At 39.0% G+C, this 16,964-nt stretch overlaps 1 protein-coding gene across 1 annotated transcript; it reads left to right on the top strand.

The window, feature by feature from the left end:
• The first annotated feature begins 4,067 nt into the window (after positions 1-4,067).
• On the top strand, positions 4,068-13,233 carry LOC140941418 (gamma-glutamyl hydrolase-like). Its single transcript, XM_073390419.1, has 9 exons — positions 4,068-4,217; positions 5,877-5,988; positions 6,514-6,564; positions 7,204-7,288; positions 8,300-8,447; positions 9,389-9,495; positions 11,271-11,364; positions 12,047-12,184; positions 12,738-13,233. Exons 1-9 carry the CDS (start codon positions 4,148-4,150, stop codon positions 12,857-12,859), a joined length of 927 nt encoding a protein of 308 aa, XP_073246520.1. The 5' UTR covers positions 4,068-4,147; the 3' UTR covers positions 12,860-13,233.
• The last annotated feature ends 3,731 nt before the right edge of the window (positions 13,234-16,964 follow it).

Genomic DNA, 16,964 nt, shown 5'->3' with positions numbered 1-16,964 from the left:
TTTTCTCGCGTTTGACGAGGAACTTCGTCGGTATGCTCGTGACATATTGATCACATAATTTCTCATGAGCAGTTGTTGTCTTAAACATGGTCTGGATTTAAAGGGTTCGGCGACAGACTTGTACCCAAACTTCCATTGAGCGTCCCCCCCCCCCGCCCCCCGCTCCCTTAGGGTACAATGACCGAACTCTTAAATCTGAGATGAGGTAGCAAATAGACCTATTCGGCTAACTCAATGTTGTACCCAATTCAAACCTTTTGGGAATAAAACAACTTTTTGTTTCAGGAATTTCGGTATCATTTAAATGTGAATGCCACATTATAATGCAAATACAATACACAAAGAATCTTATCCCCGGGAGATAAGAATTGGGTACAACATTGAGTTAGCAAAATAGGTCTATTTGAGGTGTTTCTGGTCTGGGAAAGGGTGATTAAAGGTTCCAAGGCCAAATTTTTGAATCCCGACAGTAGGTAGACTACGAGTAGTCCCCCATTTTTCCTCAGGGATAGTAGAGCGATCAAAACGCGAGCGCGCGTGAAAATCAACTCACGCGAGAAAAGGCGACACGCGTGGGGTGATTTTCACGCGCGCTCGCGTTTCGCTCGCTCTAATATGCCTGAGGAAAAATGGGGGACTACTCGTAGTCTAGACAATAGGGAGCTTAAGCAAGGAAGTCGGCGACGGCAACGAGAACGGCAAAAAGGCAATAATAATAATAATAATAAATAACAAAATAATAACTTAATAGGTTTAGATTAGCATTTGGATTGAGGGAACGTAGGGTCTTGATGAAATTTTGACTTCTGGTTAACGAAGTAAAGCAAGATTTTTCACCAATCACAAGGCATCGCAAGGAAGAATGAGATTACTCTGATATTGCATTTTCAAAATCAAACTGCCGAGGAGGGATCGAGGTAGATTATGCAACTCTCACAAGTTTGCCAGCATAGAGGAGGAAAAGAGGGTCCTGATATACATGAACAATCCCACGGACTCCTCACGTTTTGCAGGATTTCAACAGTGTTACTAGTTCAACTAACTATTGTTCGGTCCCTGTTTACGCTGCTAGTTACATTTGGAAAACTGGCCGTAGCAGCCTTAAAAACAGCCTACTGTCGGGTCAGAACTTTTACTTTGTTTTTCCTAAGGAATTGAGAGCTGTCGCCAAAGGCAGTGGAGTAAAGTATCATTAAGTGTCCCTGATTAGTGTACCACTTTTGCTGCTACAAGTTTTCCGACTCGATTTTGATTGATTGATTTAATCACAAGGTGTACTAAATAAATAAATAAATAAATAAGGAATTCCTAGTACTTACGTCCACAGAGTGGTTTTTCTTCTACAGCGCATCGATCCGTTCGTTCGTTCATTCATAAAATAAATAAATAAATAACGATTTGCAGGTAGCACATCCACATAGTGGTTCTTCGTCTACCTGATTCCTGGTCGAATTGGAATTAGGAAATGTTGGTTTTTAAGGAGAGGGGAAAACCGGAGTACCCGGAGAAAAACCTCTCGGAGCAAAGGAGAGAACCAACAACAAACTCAACCCACATATATGGCGTCGACGGCGGGATTTGAACCCGGGCCACATTGGTGGGAGGCGAGTGCTCTCACCACTGCGCCACCATTGCTCCCCACATTCATTCGTTACTTCGATTGTCTTTCGTTCCTTCGTTCGTTAGTTCGTTAACTTGTTCGTTGGTTCGTTCGTTCCTTCGTTCCTTCGTTCGCTACTCCTTTCACTCGTTCGTTTGTTCATTCATTCATTCGTTCATTCATTCATTCATCCATTCATTCACTCACTCACTCACTTATTCATTTTTTGAAATATAAACAATTTTCTCAAAATATTTCAGTTACAAATTAATTTTTCTTTTACTTAGAATTAGCAAAGGCTGGTCTAGTTGGACAGTGACTTATATTAATACGTAAATACATAACAAAATTTATATGTAATTGAATTTACAAGAGTAATGAAAGTGAACCCAAATAATTTATATACAGGTAAATGTACTGATGAACAATACCAGAAAATAAATACAAATAAAAAGTCAAACAACTGGATAACTAAAATCAAGAAAGATTAAGGGGGCAGAGAGGGAATCTTAGGGCATTAGCCGGGATATGTGAATTTCATTAATAAAAGTTATTTTTAGAGGCTCAAATTAAACGGAAGTCTAATTGCTGAGATGTCCGCACATTTTCAATGCGTCTGCCTCAAAGCAAACAATGCAGCATCTTGTGATGGCGACTGTCGAATGCTCTCTTGTCAACAAAGAAAAAAAATTACGGTCCTCTCCAGGAGCCAACTTCATATTCATTGCAAGCGTTAACTTGCACTAGAAATAACTTTGGTGAAATTCACACATCTCAAGGTCTAGGCTGGGCGTTTTCCTCTCTGTCCATTTACACTCTCTAGCTGAAATATAAAATGCAAGTAAAAAAGAAGAAGAAGAAGAAGAACGAGTGCAAACAAAATTAGCGAGTGAGTTGGGACGATCAATGTGTGGCAGCATTTTATCTAATACAACGCACTAGAATCTGGAAATGTTGGTTTTCAGCATTGGAACCTACTGTTTGCAGCTGTGTTTGTTGAACCGAGTCAGTGCCTCTTTTTTAAACAGAGGCAAAGTGCAAGACCTCAACAAGTTTTTTTTTTTTTTCACATGAGAGATTCTGCGGTAGGTGTTTTTTGAAGTGGAGTTTGTTTTGGAACTTAGAAGAAAGGAACAGTCTCCTGCTGCGGTTAGTGGGTGCAGGCGCAAGAATCGAAACTATTAGGAACTGAACTACATCTAGTATCTAAACATCAAGAGCTATCCATGAATCCCGCCTTCGATTACTCACATCACTTAGTAATTTGCTTTGAACACTATCTCAACAACAGCTCGAATATTGTTATTCCTTGATGAAGAGGTTCTACCCACTAAAGGGTCAGAAGGCATAGTCATAGTATAGGTCACAGCAAAACATACCATAATATTCTTAAATTGCCGTTTGGGTAGGATCAGTCGAGCATTTAGTGTTACTTCTCGAGCATAATTTTAATGACGCTAAAAAGCATAATGCTCAAATTTTCGAGCATAATGTATCTACTAACCCTGGAGCAATTGTTGTTTTGATCTTGGGCAAAACTTCATGCATGGAGTATTTAAATTGTGTAAAATTGACTTGACCAGCCGTCTGATACTGCCATGCATTCTGCACTATTCCAACTGTAATCATTTAAATGCTAGGAACTACTAGTTTTTTGTCCCAAAAATAAGACAGGTTTAGTTATAATGGTTTGGGGATATGTTATTAGCGGTTGAAAACAGGTCCATTATTGTATAAAATCATAATGGTCATGGCCAGCGTTGCAAATGAGCGTTATTTTGTTTGGTTGGGAATCCGAAGCCAATTTAGTTTTCTGGCTTAAAATCGACTTAATTACCATTTGCCACCCGACACTAGCATATTGATATACCGTAAAACCAATGAGTAAACATTACAAGAGATAACGCGATAAATTACTCCACGTAATTCCTGCTTTTGCCAGACAAAATGTCCAGCATGTAAAATTTATAAGGTAAATCTAGTGTACAAAATGTAAAAGAACCAAGGAAGGCTTGTTTATGCTCTTTTGGTGAATCCAAGTTCAACTTACAATTTTTTTTATAATTTTTGGTCAACAGGAACAGACTGATGAACTTAAGAAAATGTAAGAGGGCGTGAAGTCGCTTTTTGTTGGGATAAAAAGCAGATTAGTTACTGCCTTTGTGTTAGCATCTTTTGTTAGAATTTTGTTGGTTATGTCATGAACAGTCGTTTGTAAAATCCTTTATATATTTTAATTACCCTGTAAGTAGCTGTCTAACTCGCGAACAATTCTGTTTGGTTTGAGGGTATAATTTAATCCCCCCATTTTCCTTTGACAAAGTGTGGGTATTGAAAATTTCTTAACGTTACCTGCTAATCTACACAAATTTGTAAAGTTGCCAGTTGAATAAATTAATATCAGTATTACTAAAGATATATCTGTTTGGGTCAGTGAATAATACGCAGTAATACAACTGGGTGCGAAAGCCAGAGGATTGTTTTTCACACATAACCACAAAAAAGCTCGACAACGTTAAGCAGAGGGAGGAGCTAGGAAACTGCAAAATGGGAAGCTTTTTTTCTGTGACCAAAAAGGAATGCGACATTAAACCAGTGAACGACAGGCCTATTATTGGTAAGTAAGTAGAAATTGCCTAATTGAAAAAAAAGACATCAAGGTAAGAAGATGGGAGGCCTTTCGTACGCATCTGATGAACAATTGTCATATTCAGTTTAGAGAAAATGAAAGCAACGTTGAGGTAATACCAGAAAAATTTGTGCAATAACAATTCTTCTAAAAACACGTATTAATTCTTTCGTGTCAATTCCGAGTATTGCAAGACTTTCCTTAAACGTAATGTATAAGACAAGCTAAGATTTTCTGTAGAACTAACTGAAACTTGTAAATGGTCTTAGACTAGTCATTTCGGGTAGTCAGCAAATCATGTTAATTTGAGAAACAGCGATGATTTAACTTCTAGTACATTTAATGTTAACAAAGACTTATTTGTTTTTAGTGCGCCATGCATTAGTATACACTCGCATCCAACTAACCATTGTTTGTATATCTCACAGGAATAAGCTGAATTGCGGTAAAGCGACTTTCTTAAACATCGCCGCGCATTTCCTAAAAGAACACTTAGCTGAGAAACATCTGATATGAATCATAATTCTACCGTCCAAAAGAATTAGTTTAAACATGAAATTACCTTCGGACTTAATTCTAGTCTTTTAAAAGGAAGTGACAGAAGATGCTAAAAAATTTATAATGTTTATATTCTTGGACACAAACGATTTCAAGGAACATTTGGGGCAACGCTTTCCAACAGGCGGCCATTTACAAATTCCAAAGAACCTCTGATTTTCAAAAGGGGACCAAATTCAAACCTTGTGATTTTGAGTTTTTTTCGATTTGGCGTGATGACTTTTATCCCATACGTACTAAGCATCAGAATACGGCGATTTTAGCTAATCGGACTGGCTCGACTGTCAAGTAATCACAGAGTTTATCAGTTTTGGTGCATTTTGTAAAAGTGCTGTAATCTTGGCAAAGCCAGCCAGCCAGCTCTGGAAACCAGCTGGCTGGCCGGGCTCATGTAATCAGCTCCTATTAGACCGTAACCAAGAGGACATCGTACTTCAGTGTCGTCATGGGAAGAATCCTTCATGCATTTTGCTCCTTACTGCTTTATGCAAAAAATGCTTAAAGTGCAAACACTAAAACCAGGACACCTAAAAGAAGCTTATCCAGTCACAACGTTTTTGAAAATAAAAGGTTGTCAAGTTTTTCTGCAAACGGACCAATGACATTCATAAATTTGAGGGCTGCTTCCTGAGAGGTCAGGTAAGTTCAAATGGTTTTGAAGTTTTCAACGGTTGCATAGTTGAACTTTGAATTTTATTGGTCCATCTGCAAAAAAAAAAAAATTCATTCAGAATCTTTTGTTTTCAAAAAACGTCGTGATTGGATAAACTTCATCCAAATGCCCGGTTCGAGTAGTCGCACTGTAATTTGATATAAATAAAAGCAAACTACAAGAGAATTGTGCAGTTAGTTGTAGTCTAGTGACGGTACTTGAAATGACTGACGTTCAATTGGCCTATTGAGTAACAAACTCTCGAGGCAAAGATAATAAAAATTTAAGTTTTTGTAGAGACGGAACTATTCCGTCATCAACGCAAAATTTTCGTTAAATATATGGCGCCATTGACAGACTCCAATTAGCCAGTGAGCCTGCAAAATCACTACTTAGAGTACCTGAAATTTCAATACTATCAAAATATTCCTTTTTAGGGATACTGTCGTTGGACTGCTCGGATTATTTTTCTAAATACGGAAAGTCCTATATAGCAGCATCCTATGTCAAGTTTATCGAAAGTGCTGGCGCCCGTGTTGTGCCAATACGGTATCCTTTTTAACACTCACACTACATAATAGGCGCGGCGGGCTGGAACTGTCAAATTAAATACCAGTTATTAACCGCCAAAAGTGAGGCCATTACAGGGAAATCTCAGACCTAGCCCTTGATGTTTTGACGAGCGATAGCTCCTGTAATAACCTCACTCTCAGCTATACAAGTGGTATGTGTAATGCGACGCGAAAAGACAAACGACGGCAGCGCACACTGTAAAAGACTTATTATAAGAGGATTACGCAATCTTATCCTAAAACTACCGAACATAAACGGGGGTGACCCACAGGTCAGCAAATATTTCCGAGGTTGATTATTGATTGTAGCAAAACGTTTATCATACGGAAAGGAAAATGATGCGTACTTTTGACTACCAACTCACGAATACACCACTTTTTATCAATAAGCTATTCTCAGATAAGCTAAAAGAACATTTATGAGCTGAAAACCTTCCTACTTTAACTGTATAAGTTATCAACGTATCAGAAACATAGCAATTTCCTTAACAAGCCTATGAAGTATTGATTCTTCTAAAGAGGAGCTGGAAGAGTTGTTCAACTCTGTAAATGGGTACGTAAAAATGAAAAAGCAATAAAATTGATTTCATCATATACTTAAATTTTAAGTAATAACATTATGATTATAGTCTAAATTTTCAACTATATAAATCAATTATCCTCGGATACGAGTCGTTAAAGCCAAGTGGAAAAAACAATAGAGCGTTTTCACGTGACGTCACGGCGGCCATATTGGTGTTTCAAAACAATGAAACGGCGGCCATGTTGGGGTCCCAAACCAGTCCTGTGGGAGTTGTAAACGTTTTCTTTTTTTCCAATAAATTTAAGTAAATTCATAGATGCAGGCCACGCGAGTGAAAAAGCTCTATAGCAAATGGGCGGAACAAAAAATTGGCAGAATCTTTTGAGTTTGTTAGGTTCTGCTTTAATTTATTTATGATAGTGTTCAGGTAATAGTGTCTGTATGTACTAAACTTTTTTTCTGTTTTAGGCGGACATTGTAAAGGTATCAATGGCATTTTGTAAAATTAGTAGCTGTAAATTTAGAAGTGTGCAATGCAATCTGTTGGATGTTCAGTGTTTTTAGTCTTGTAGTGGGTTTACCTAATTCATATTTAGTTGTATTCATTTTTTAAGTGTGAGAAACTAATAAAAGTTTTAACATTACATCGTTGGATATTTTCTCTCACAGAGTTTTGTTTCCCGGAGGAGGTGCAAGCCTGGCTGACTCTGGTTATCTTACGACAGGAAAAATTCTTTACGATCTGGCAGTAAAGGTACGGTTAATCTGGTAATTCCCCACGGAGTGTATTTCCCCTCCGCGATCCTGGAGAGGGAAACGGGATGGCTTAATCTGATAATCTCACTATTTCTAAAATTCGTTATGTGCTGGCAATAAAAGTAGGATATAGTAAATTATCTACTTATCCGTAAAGATGTTGCTCCCAGGGAGTATATTTCCCGGTTGGGGTGCAAGTATGACTGACTGTAGTTATGATCAGTTATCTCAGTAGAGGACAATTCTAAATGATTTTGCAGAAAAGGTAGGGTTCGGTCACTTCTCTTTCTTTGTGTCATGAAGAGGTGTTCCACGAAATTTACTCCTCCTCTGGGGGTGAAACGATAACCGATCCTGGTGACATGAGAAGGATAGGATAAGTAAGAAAACCCTGATGCCGGAAAAGTCTGAAGTCTGTCGCCGCCTTTTTTTTATCCGTGGGTCGGGGGTTATTGACTTAGACGATCATCCCACTCAAATTGGGTGCATTGGACGACGTTCTAAATCTGTCCATGCCCTGGTTTGGTATCAACCGGTCGAAGAGCTCTTCCACTTACAAAGTCGTTTACATCTGGAATTCACTTCCACCCGAGCAAAAGCTTTCCAAGTTTACACCGACGATTAGGAATATAGCATTAATATTATTAACTATGTTAGATATCTTTAGTTCTTATAATGATCATTATCTGCAGCTGTTTTAAGGATGTACTAAGTTTCGTAATAATTTGCAGATAATTAATATACTTCACGTACGTATTTTGAACAAGCTTTTAGCTCATTAGACGGTCGCGTTAAGTGGATAAGTAAACGATTGATTGATTAAATGATAAAATGAGTGATTGATTGAATGATTGATTAATTAATTGGCCGATTGAATGAATGATTGACTGAATCAATCATTGATTAATTGATCGAATGAATAAAGGATTAATTGATTGATTGAATGCATGATTGAAAGATTAATTGATTGATGGTAGGATTGATCGATTGATTGATGCTTCGACACTAGGCCTGTGACTCTGGAGACAGATTTCCGCTGTGGGGAGCTTGTCTTGGGTTTGAAATGTTAAACGTTTTAACAAGCGACAAAGACCAGGACGAAATACTAACATCGTGTGACGCCGAGAACTATTCCATACCGCTGGATTTTACATCAGGTAACATAGGTAGCAAGGCTAAGGAACGGTTTTAAGTATGTCAGGTTTGTACTTCTCTTACAGTCGAACCTCCACGTACGACCACCTCCCATAAACAACCACCAATCCAAAACACCAAAATTTTCACAGTCAAAGCCTTACAGTTGGAACCTCTAGTGAATGACCACCTCCTGTCAGCAACCGCGACCCCTTTTTACGGGAGGTGGTCATTTACAAGAATCCAACAGGGTTAGATTCTTGTAAACGACCACCTCCCGTAAGCGACCATTCAGTCTTTACATTTTGGGTGGTCGCTTACGGGAGGTTCCTTTGGTCATGATCATTTATTAAGGTGACTGAAGTGGAGACGCCATACTTATTTTCGACACCTCATGATTATTACACAACCCTTCACTCCTGGAAGGTCAAAAGGATAAAAGTTTGTTACAAGTGGAAAGTGCTTCTCGTTTACAGGCACTTTACTCAAATAATTAAGAACAAATAATCCAAACAGTACATAACACGATTAACAACCCAACCTGCAAGAGGCAACCAGTTGGCTGTTTACATGACTAAGCTAGGATTTAAACTCTGGGCGAAACAGAGAAAATACAGCAACTGGGCGGAAGGACTCGAACCCGGAGCCGCCAGATGGTGAGTCCAACGCGCTGACCACTGAGCGATGCGACCTTCTCACTTCTCTGCTGGAAGCGCACATTATTAAAATGCGAAACATCAGAGAGAGAGAGAGAGAGAGAGAGAGAGAGAGAGAGAGAGAGAGAGAGAGCCAGTTGGTCAAGGAGTATAGAGTTTAGCAGCTTAGCACAGTGACAAGGGTTACGCTACGTTTTCATATAATTTTTTAACTATTAGTCACTTACAGGTTGGTTGACAAAAAAGTGAAGGCTGAGAACTCGATCAGCGATTGGAAAATGGGACATATTGCTTTTGTTTCATTATAGATGCTTGCCACAGCAAAATGTTTCGTTCAGCACCTGCAGATATCATGAAAACCCTCAAAGAACAAAATGTTACTTTGAACAACCACATAAAATGTATTCCTGTAGAGGTAGGTACCAGACAAAAATGTTTTTGTGATAATCCTGTACAGCCAAACAACACAAGTAGATTAATCATGAATTAATAATAATAATAATAATAATTCTTTATATGTAGAAGACGTAGAATTTCAGTGATTGCTAGTTATCCATGCCAGAGGCTCTCGTTAAAAATACTCGACAAATTTATAAATCATTAATATTTAAAAAAATAGAAAACTAATAATACAAAATAAAAACCAGTTCACATAAGAATCTAGCATAACCCAATATTTTAAAAAACTGAGTTACGCTAGATAGCATAAATGAGGAAAGTGTTCATACCGTATTTATTCGAACAAACGCCCAAACTCGAATTAGCGCCCACCTCGAATAAGCGCCCATCCTAAAGGTAGAAAAAGTTAATAAGCGCCCAACCTCGAATAAGCACCCACCCCTCCTCCTCCCAATCAAACTCAAATAAGCGCTCACCCCCACCCCACCCACTTGAGTGAATAAATTCTAATAAGAGACTTCCCCGAGGACGGAGCTTTCTTCAGAGTATTTTACAGAAACCTTGCTTTGCTACCTCTTCGCGTTTTGGTATTAGCATTTATTGTTTTGTTGCAAAATAAACACACTTCACTTGCTAAAAATGGTGAAAATTTAATAAGCGCCCAGCCTCGAATAAGCGCCCACTCTCAAAGTCCAAAAATTTAATAAGCGCCCAGGGCGGTTAATCGAATAAATACGGTAATCCGTCTCTAGCGGGAAAACGACCATTAAAATTTGACGGGTTGAGTCACGCCACTGCCCCGCATAAATTAGGAATTACTTGTTTTCCAAACTTCAGAACTCGAATGAGATCAGCGATGTTTAGTCACGAAAAATGGAGGCATTTTGGGGTAGTATAAAGTGGTAAACTTGTCGAAGCGATATACGGTTGAGCTGTCTGCAGAGCAGCTAGCCAAGCATGAGTGTTGAAAAGTTGCTAACCGAAGAGTACGAACAGAAATTGACGGTGTACCTGTTGTTTACTTCAGTTCAAGTCTTGTATTTCCTCCTGAACGCCATTCAGCTATATGAACTACGTCAAGAGCCATAATAGGACAGCTGTAGAAATTGTAGAGCGTAATAGGGCAGCTGTCCTATTATGCTCTACAATTTCTAGCAAGTTGTCTCCGGCTTCAGAAGTCAAGTGCTTTTGTTCAGTTTCCTCTGCTTGAGCTTTTTAATCTAGACAGGATGCAAGTCTTGCATCAGCACTCTGGCGATTTTTCTTACTAGACAGAAAGTGAATCTTTTGCGAAACTAAACTAAAGAAAACCATCAGAATTCGCTCGGCAAATGAGCGTGTCTTGCATAAGTTAAAATTTTATGTGTCTGTTCTCCTATTGCTCATAAAAATCAGCCAATTAGCGCGCGAGAAATAATTTAGTTATTGTGAAATAGTATATCACTCCCTCATTTTGGAAAAATTGAGGTGGCAAAACAACAACCTCGTCCCCAGGACTTTTAGGTTTGCGAGACACAGATTAAACATGTTCAATACCGAAAATTCCGAAAGTAAGCCCCTCCAAATATAGGCCCCCCAAACTCGTAACGCAAAAAACTCTCCGTTAAGTCGCCCCTCCAAATATAAGCCCCCTGGGGAGCTTGCACTTGGAAATTGCCCTCAAATACAGAGTGAATCGATTTTGAAACGCAAATTTCTCTCCGTACTTTTGAGCCCCTCCGAATATAAGCCCCTCCAAAAATAAGCCCCTCAAAAAGGGCCTTTGAAAAATATAAAGTCGTTTTTTTGCAGAAATTCTGGGCAGACAAGAAAATTTCTGAATTCTTTTATGTTCTTTCAACTAACAAAGACAGAAAAGGCTTGGAATTTATCTCCACCATTGAAGGTACAGTAACAAAATAACGACTCCTACAGTCACTACTGGATTTGAGATTCCAATTGAATCCGTGCGAGGTTGGTCTTCTATCGAGAAGACGTTTTAGTGGGAGAATATAGAGAGGGTGGATGTACAGGCGGGGTTTTAGCATGTGCTTTAAACAGATAAGTGGGGGGGGGGGGGGGGAGAAGGAAAATACACCATTCCACGATTTTTTTCAACTTTTAACTATGACCAGGGCCCAGTTGTTCGAAGGCCGATTAGCGCTTCAAAAGTAGTTTCTCGGATAATCAGTTTTCTCTGTTATTTTCAGAGCATCCAATCATCAACTTATAGACAAAAAGAATTAAAACTGAAATGCTTTTTAAGCTTTCAAATCTGAATTCAAATCTCGCACTAACAATAGGTTATTTTAACCCAGCTTTGAACAATTCGGTCCAGATGGTTAAATCAGTCAAGTTACCAAGTTTAAGAGTGAGTTATTGCAAACTAACAAAGATATAGCTTCGCGAAGTCGAGTCTTCACAGACGCTTGAATGGTAGGGCGCAGATACGAGTAGTGACGCCCACTCAGACATTTTAGGCGGGAAGCACTTTCTTGCTAGATGTCATGTGACCTTGAAGTAACCAATCGGGGAATGGGCGTTCTTGTTCATTACATTGCGCGTTCTTTTTCATTACAAAACCACAGGTAAGAAGTATCCGTTTTTTGGGACCCAGTGGCATCCGGAAAAAAGTCAGTTCGAATGGGAGCCTAAAGAAGCCATTGATCATTCTCCAGATGCCATTCGCATAGGGCAGTACATGGCCAACTTCTTCGTCAATCAAGGTATAAATAGTAACACACCTAGCATATTCTTCTAACTTAAGTTTCACGCAAAATCATTTTCCCGCCCGCGACATCGAAACCCGCACCCGCGACTTTCGACTCGCATCCACGACATCCAACTCGCACCCGCGACTTCCAACCCGCAACCGCGACCCGCGAACATTAGTAAAACTCCATTCTTACAGTCTGTTTTCGTAAGATCCACTCTCACGAAGGACTTTGCGCGACTTTGTCTCTCAAAGTGGTAAAGTCGTGAGCAATTATAACCAGGAACGAACTTGTCTCTCACCGAAACATCCCGCTTATGCGTCTTCTAGCTCGAAAAGCAATGATGATGATGTGAGCGTTTTTATCAGTTAAGATACACTCGCATGCTTTAGGCTATAGTTTTAGATTGAGTTGGGAAAATGATTGGGGTGGACTCAACTTGATTCGCAAAGGAATGTGTCTGCATATTAAAGCTATAGCGCGAGGTGATAGCTATCTTTGGGGACGGGAGAGTGAGTATAACTTTGGAATTACAGTGCAGTTGTATTCTGTATTCTCTTCTCAGCTCGAGGTAACACGCACAAGTTTTCCACTGAAGAGGAGGAAGAGAAGGCGCTTATTTACAAGTACAATCCCACCAATACTTCAGAGTATTCCACATTTGATCAGTGTTACTTTTTTCAATAGTTTTCTACCGTTTGGCAGATACACTGTCAAGGCAAGGAGCATGGAAAATGTTTGTGGCATTACATATGGGGAGGCTTTTAATCAAGTGTGGGCAAAAAATTTTCTAGAATTTCCTTTAATTCATTTTCACTGTGGTCGAGTGTTAAAATCACAGCCATAACGCAAAATGTATACCACAACTTGAAACCACGAACGAGGGTGCTTTAATCTATCAAAATCCATCGTCAAACCTTTCTGTCCTCAGGGTTAGGCAAAACGTCCCTAGCTCCCGGACTATAAGGATTTTAATCAAAGCTTAAGGCTTGTGCCTTTTGCAACAGCTAGCACCACATTAAAATGCTTTGGACTGAATGAATTCATATCTCGTGGTTTACTTGCATCCTTGGTTCAAATTTATATTACTTTGTAACGGGTACATCGTAAAGTGTGATAATAAGTTCTAGACAAGGGAAAGTAAAACTGGATACTAAGATTAAACTGAACTACAAAATGGACAAACTCTAAACAAGAAAGAGAACTTTCTGGCGCGGAATTATATGCATTACCACAGGAAAGTACCACTTATTCGATAAACAGTTGAGATAAAATCAGTTTTAGTATTCGTCTGTGGTGACTTTTTTTTCATCGTATGAGAGGCAAAAGGGCAAAAATGGGTAAGGGTATTACAGACTTACAGGCTTAGGGCCCCTTGGGCTTACCACAGAAGAGTACACTAGTTTTCTTAGTCTCAAGTATGCTAACCATTTGCATAAATTTGAGCTTAACATAATGACACAACTGTAAACATTTGTAATTGCGGTCGACGAAAGAGCCCGCCACCTATTCTTGGTCAGCGGCACTTTTTTCATTGTATAGCGAGATTTTTCTCGATCTGTTCACATTCCTCTGTTGTACCGACTAATATGCATGGTATGAATGGTATGTTGCATCGAAGGCCCTTGTGTTGAGTTCAAGGTACGTCTGATGTCACAGTACAATCACTAGAATGCACATTCAAGTGTTTCAACAATCATTATTACACATTCGATTCGGCACACGTAATTCAGGTACACAAGTACTGCACTAAATGGGCGACCTTTCGATTCGCCTTGCCGGCCTAGAATCTATTTACCCAGGAAGATAAAAGTAGAGCCTGATCTCAGCTTAGTGCGGTACAAGTTTTCGGTAAGATACGAGCGTTAGCAAAATCTAGAGATCGATGTAAATTATAAAGTTTATTCAGATTTCACTACAGTGCATGGTTTTTTAGGGCTTTATATTTTTATAAGTTTTCAAGCATGTTGTGTCGCCTGCCATCCGAAAGAGTTAATAAGCTTTGAACTCCGGTGGTAATTTAACTGTTTCATTATTTTGTATCGCATATCAACGGCCTTTGGTCATTGAACACGGATTGAATATTCGATTGAATAACAAGACTTCGTGTATGACTTCATATCCGCATAACCTGTTTCAATGTATCTTTGCCGGCGAATAAAATACAAACGTCTTTTCTCGCTGATCGATCGAGAAATATTGCAGGCTAATTGTATCTAAGCAACTGCAAATAAACTTGTTGAATTAAATAACTACATGAGTCTTGTTTATATAACCCGCAGTAAAGGCATTCACCTACGTATGAAGGCGATTTCCCCCACACTTCCTAGCCAATGGCTACTGCTAGTTATTAACCTGGAAATAACAGTTTTAGGTTTCCCCTCCATGTCATTCATTTATCAAGTTTTTATTGGGTGTGAGGAAGGTAAACCTCGGTCGTTATTATGGCGTAAAGGCGTGAATAGTGTGTGCGCATGCTTTGTGAGATCCTTACTATAACGTAATGATCCCGTTTGAGCCTTCTTCGCATGAGATTCGGTCATTTGCTGTTTATCCCCTTGAAAAAACAACAAGTCAATACAGTGGCTGTTAAGGGGCTGTTTACATGGAGGTGGGGGACCCCAGGTAGGTGATCCCCACTTAGGTGGGGTAACCCGCCTGTCAATATAATCTTTCAATCAATCTGTCATGTAAACGTGAACAAATTGAAATGAGAGGTTATATAAACAGGCAGGTTACCTCACCTAAGCGGGTTACCTAACCTACCTGGGGTCCCCCATCTCAATGTAAACAGGCCCTAAATTTCCCGCAAAAAAGACGCGTGGCACGCGGCAAGTACTCCTGGGTAGCAACCTTATGGGAGACCATTTTTACCTCGGTAAGTAAAACACCACGATTAATACGATTAATATATCATCAGAAGGACAACTCGCCCACACAAGGCCGGGATTTAGAGCGTTTAAACAGAAAAGCTTGAAATCATGTTATCTTTAATTTTCAATAAGCACCTACAAAAACAAGATAGCGACAACAGTAGTAGTATCTGGAATCTACTAATGTTAGTTCAAAATATGACAATTTCATACTTTAAATAAAGCGTTTTTAGTTACAAGAATGCGCTGCATGTCTTAAATAAGCTATAATTTATACCTCACTTGAAGAATTTAGCTTTCAAAACAACTGGCAACGATAAATTTTCCTAAACAAAATCAAACTACCGTGAGTACGTGGATTTGAAGAATTTTATGAAAAGAATTTAAAATATTCTTCTGGCGTAAAGTTACAAAATAGAATTTTTTAAATCACCAGCATCGCACCCAAAAACGGCTGTATAACGAACCGTTTTGGTTCAATCAACTGTTAATTTATCAATCTTTTGCGAGAGTTTAATAATCGATTTGTGTGCTTTTGGTTCAAATGGGTAAAATGTAACAATGCCAGCTGTATACTTTTTCAATACCAGGGTAAAAAACCCTTAGATTTTGTGACTCCTTCTGTCTAAAAGTTTGTTTAAGAATAATAAAAATATTAAATATGTTACACGTAAACAAGTTTCAAATAGCCCGCCTTGCGTTCGGTTTAATAAGCAATAGACCACACTTTCTATGGGTTTACCGGCGTGATAACCCACGCGGGATGTTGGGAGAACACGAGAAAAGCTTGTAAATCACGAGCCGAAGGCGAGTGATTTACAAGCTTTTCGAGTGTTCTCCCAACATCCCAAGTGGGTTATCACGCCGGTAAACTCATAGAAAGTGTGGTCTATTGCTTTTATAAAGTAACTTTTAGTAGAATGGAGTCTTTTAGGTAAAAAATATGGTTTTAGTACCGTGATCAAGTCATGTCTTCTCTCTAAAGTCATCATAAGCCAATCATGACTCACGATTTAATAGCGCCGAACTTTCTCAAAACTCAGTTCAGTCAAACAACAAACAGCAGCACTTCAAAACAGGAGTTTTTGCACTCATTATATGATAACTTATGAAAGCTGTTTTACAGGAAAAGTCAACATTTATTCAAGCGAACGTACAATGAAAAAATACGTTCATGGTTTGTTTACTATAGAAGAAGAAATTAATTGAACATCAGACTGTACGCCGCTATATTTTGTTGAGCCGATCCGTAAGAATTTCGTTGTTACAGACGGACTGGCAGCTATTGTAATGGAGGACTTCATTCACATTTTACAAACCGCAGTGGTTTAAGATCTGTTTTCTGGACTTTATTATGATTAAGAAATGCTGCGGTAACGACGTGGCTGCATTTGCTAAGTTGTCGCATGTAACTTTTATATGCACGTACAGCGACCGATGGAAATATGTCAGTGGTGGAGAAAGGTTTCTTTGCCGTAGTCACATATTGGCGTTAATATTTGTCGATTTGTAAAGTCAGGTGGTTTGAGGTAGGTTATGGCATCCATATCACCGAATAATTTGTGCAAATGTTGGAAAAAACCAGCCCGAAACTCTGACATCTTTCATCATCGTTGGCAGCTTGTTTACAACCTACAGTGGCCGATTTTGTACCATATCTTGATCAGAGATCTCTTTTTGGAACAATTTCTTTCGTTAAGGAATTTAATTTTGACATAAAATAGATCAAGAATGCTAAAACTATCCGTTTTGTTGCTGGTTAGCACATGGTCAAGTTTTCCTGGAGACTTTCTACACCAGAAATTCACACAGTTGTTGTCATTCTCAGCGATTTGGCATCGTCATGAAATGTAAACTGCTTTCCAGCTTTGTACTTTATTACTTCTAAAGCTATGGCAGTAATAAAATGTGAAACCAAC

This window comes from Porites lutea, chromosome 6, assembly GCF_958299795.1.
Source record: "Porites lutea chromosome 6, jaPorLute2.1, whole genome shotgun sequence".
Taxonomy (NCBI): Eukaryota; Metazoa; Cnidaria; class Anthozoa; order Scleractinia; family Poritidae; genus Porites; species Porites lutea.
This window is presented reverse-complemented; position numbering and strand designations above follow the sequence as displayed.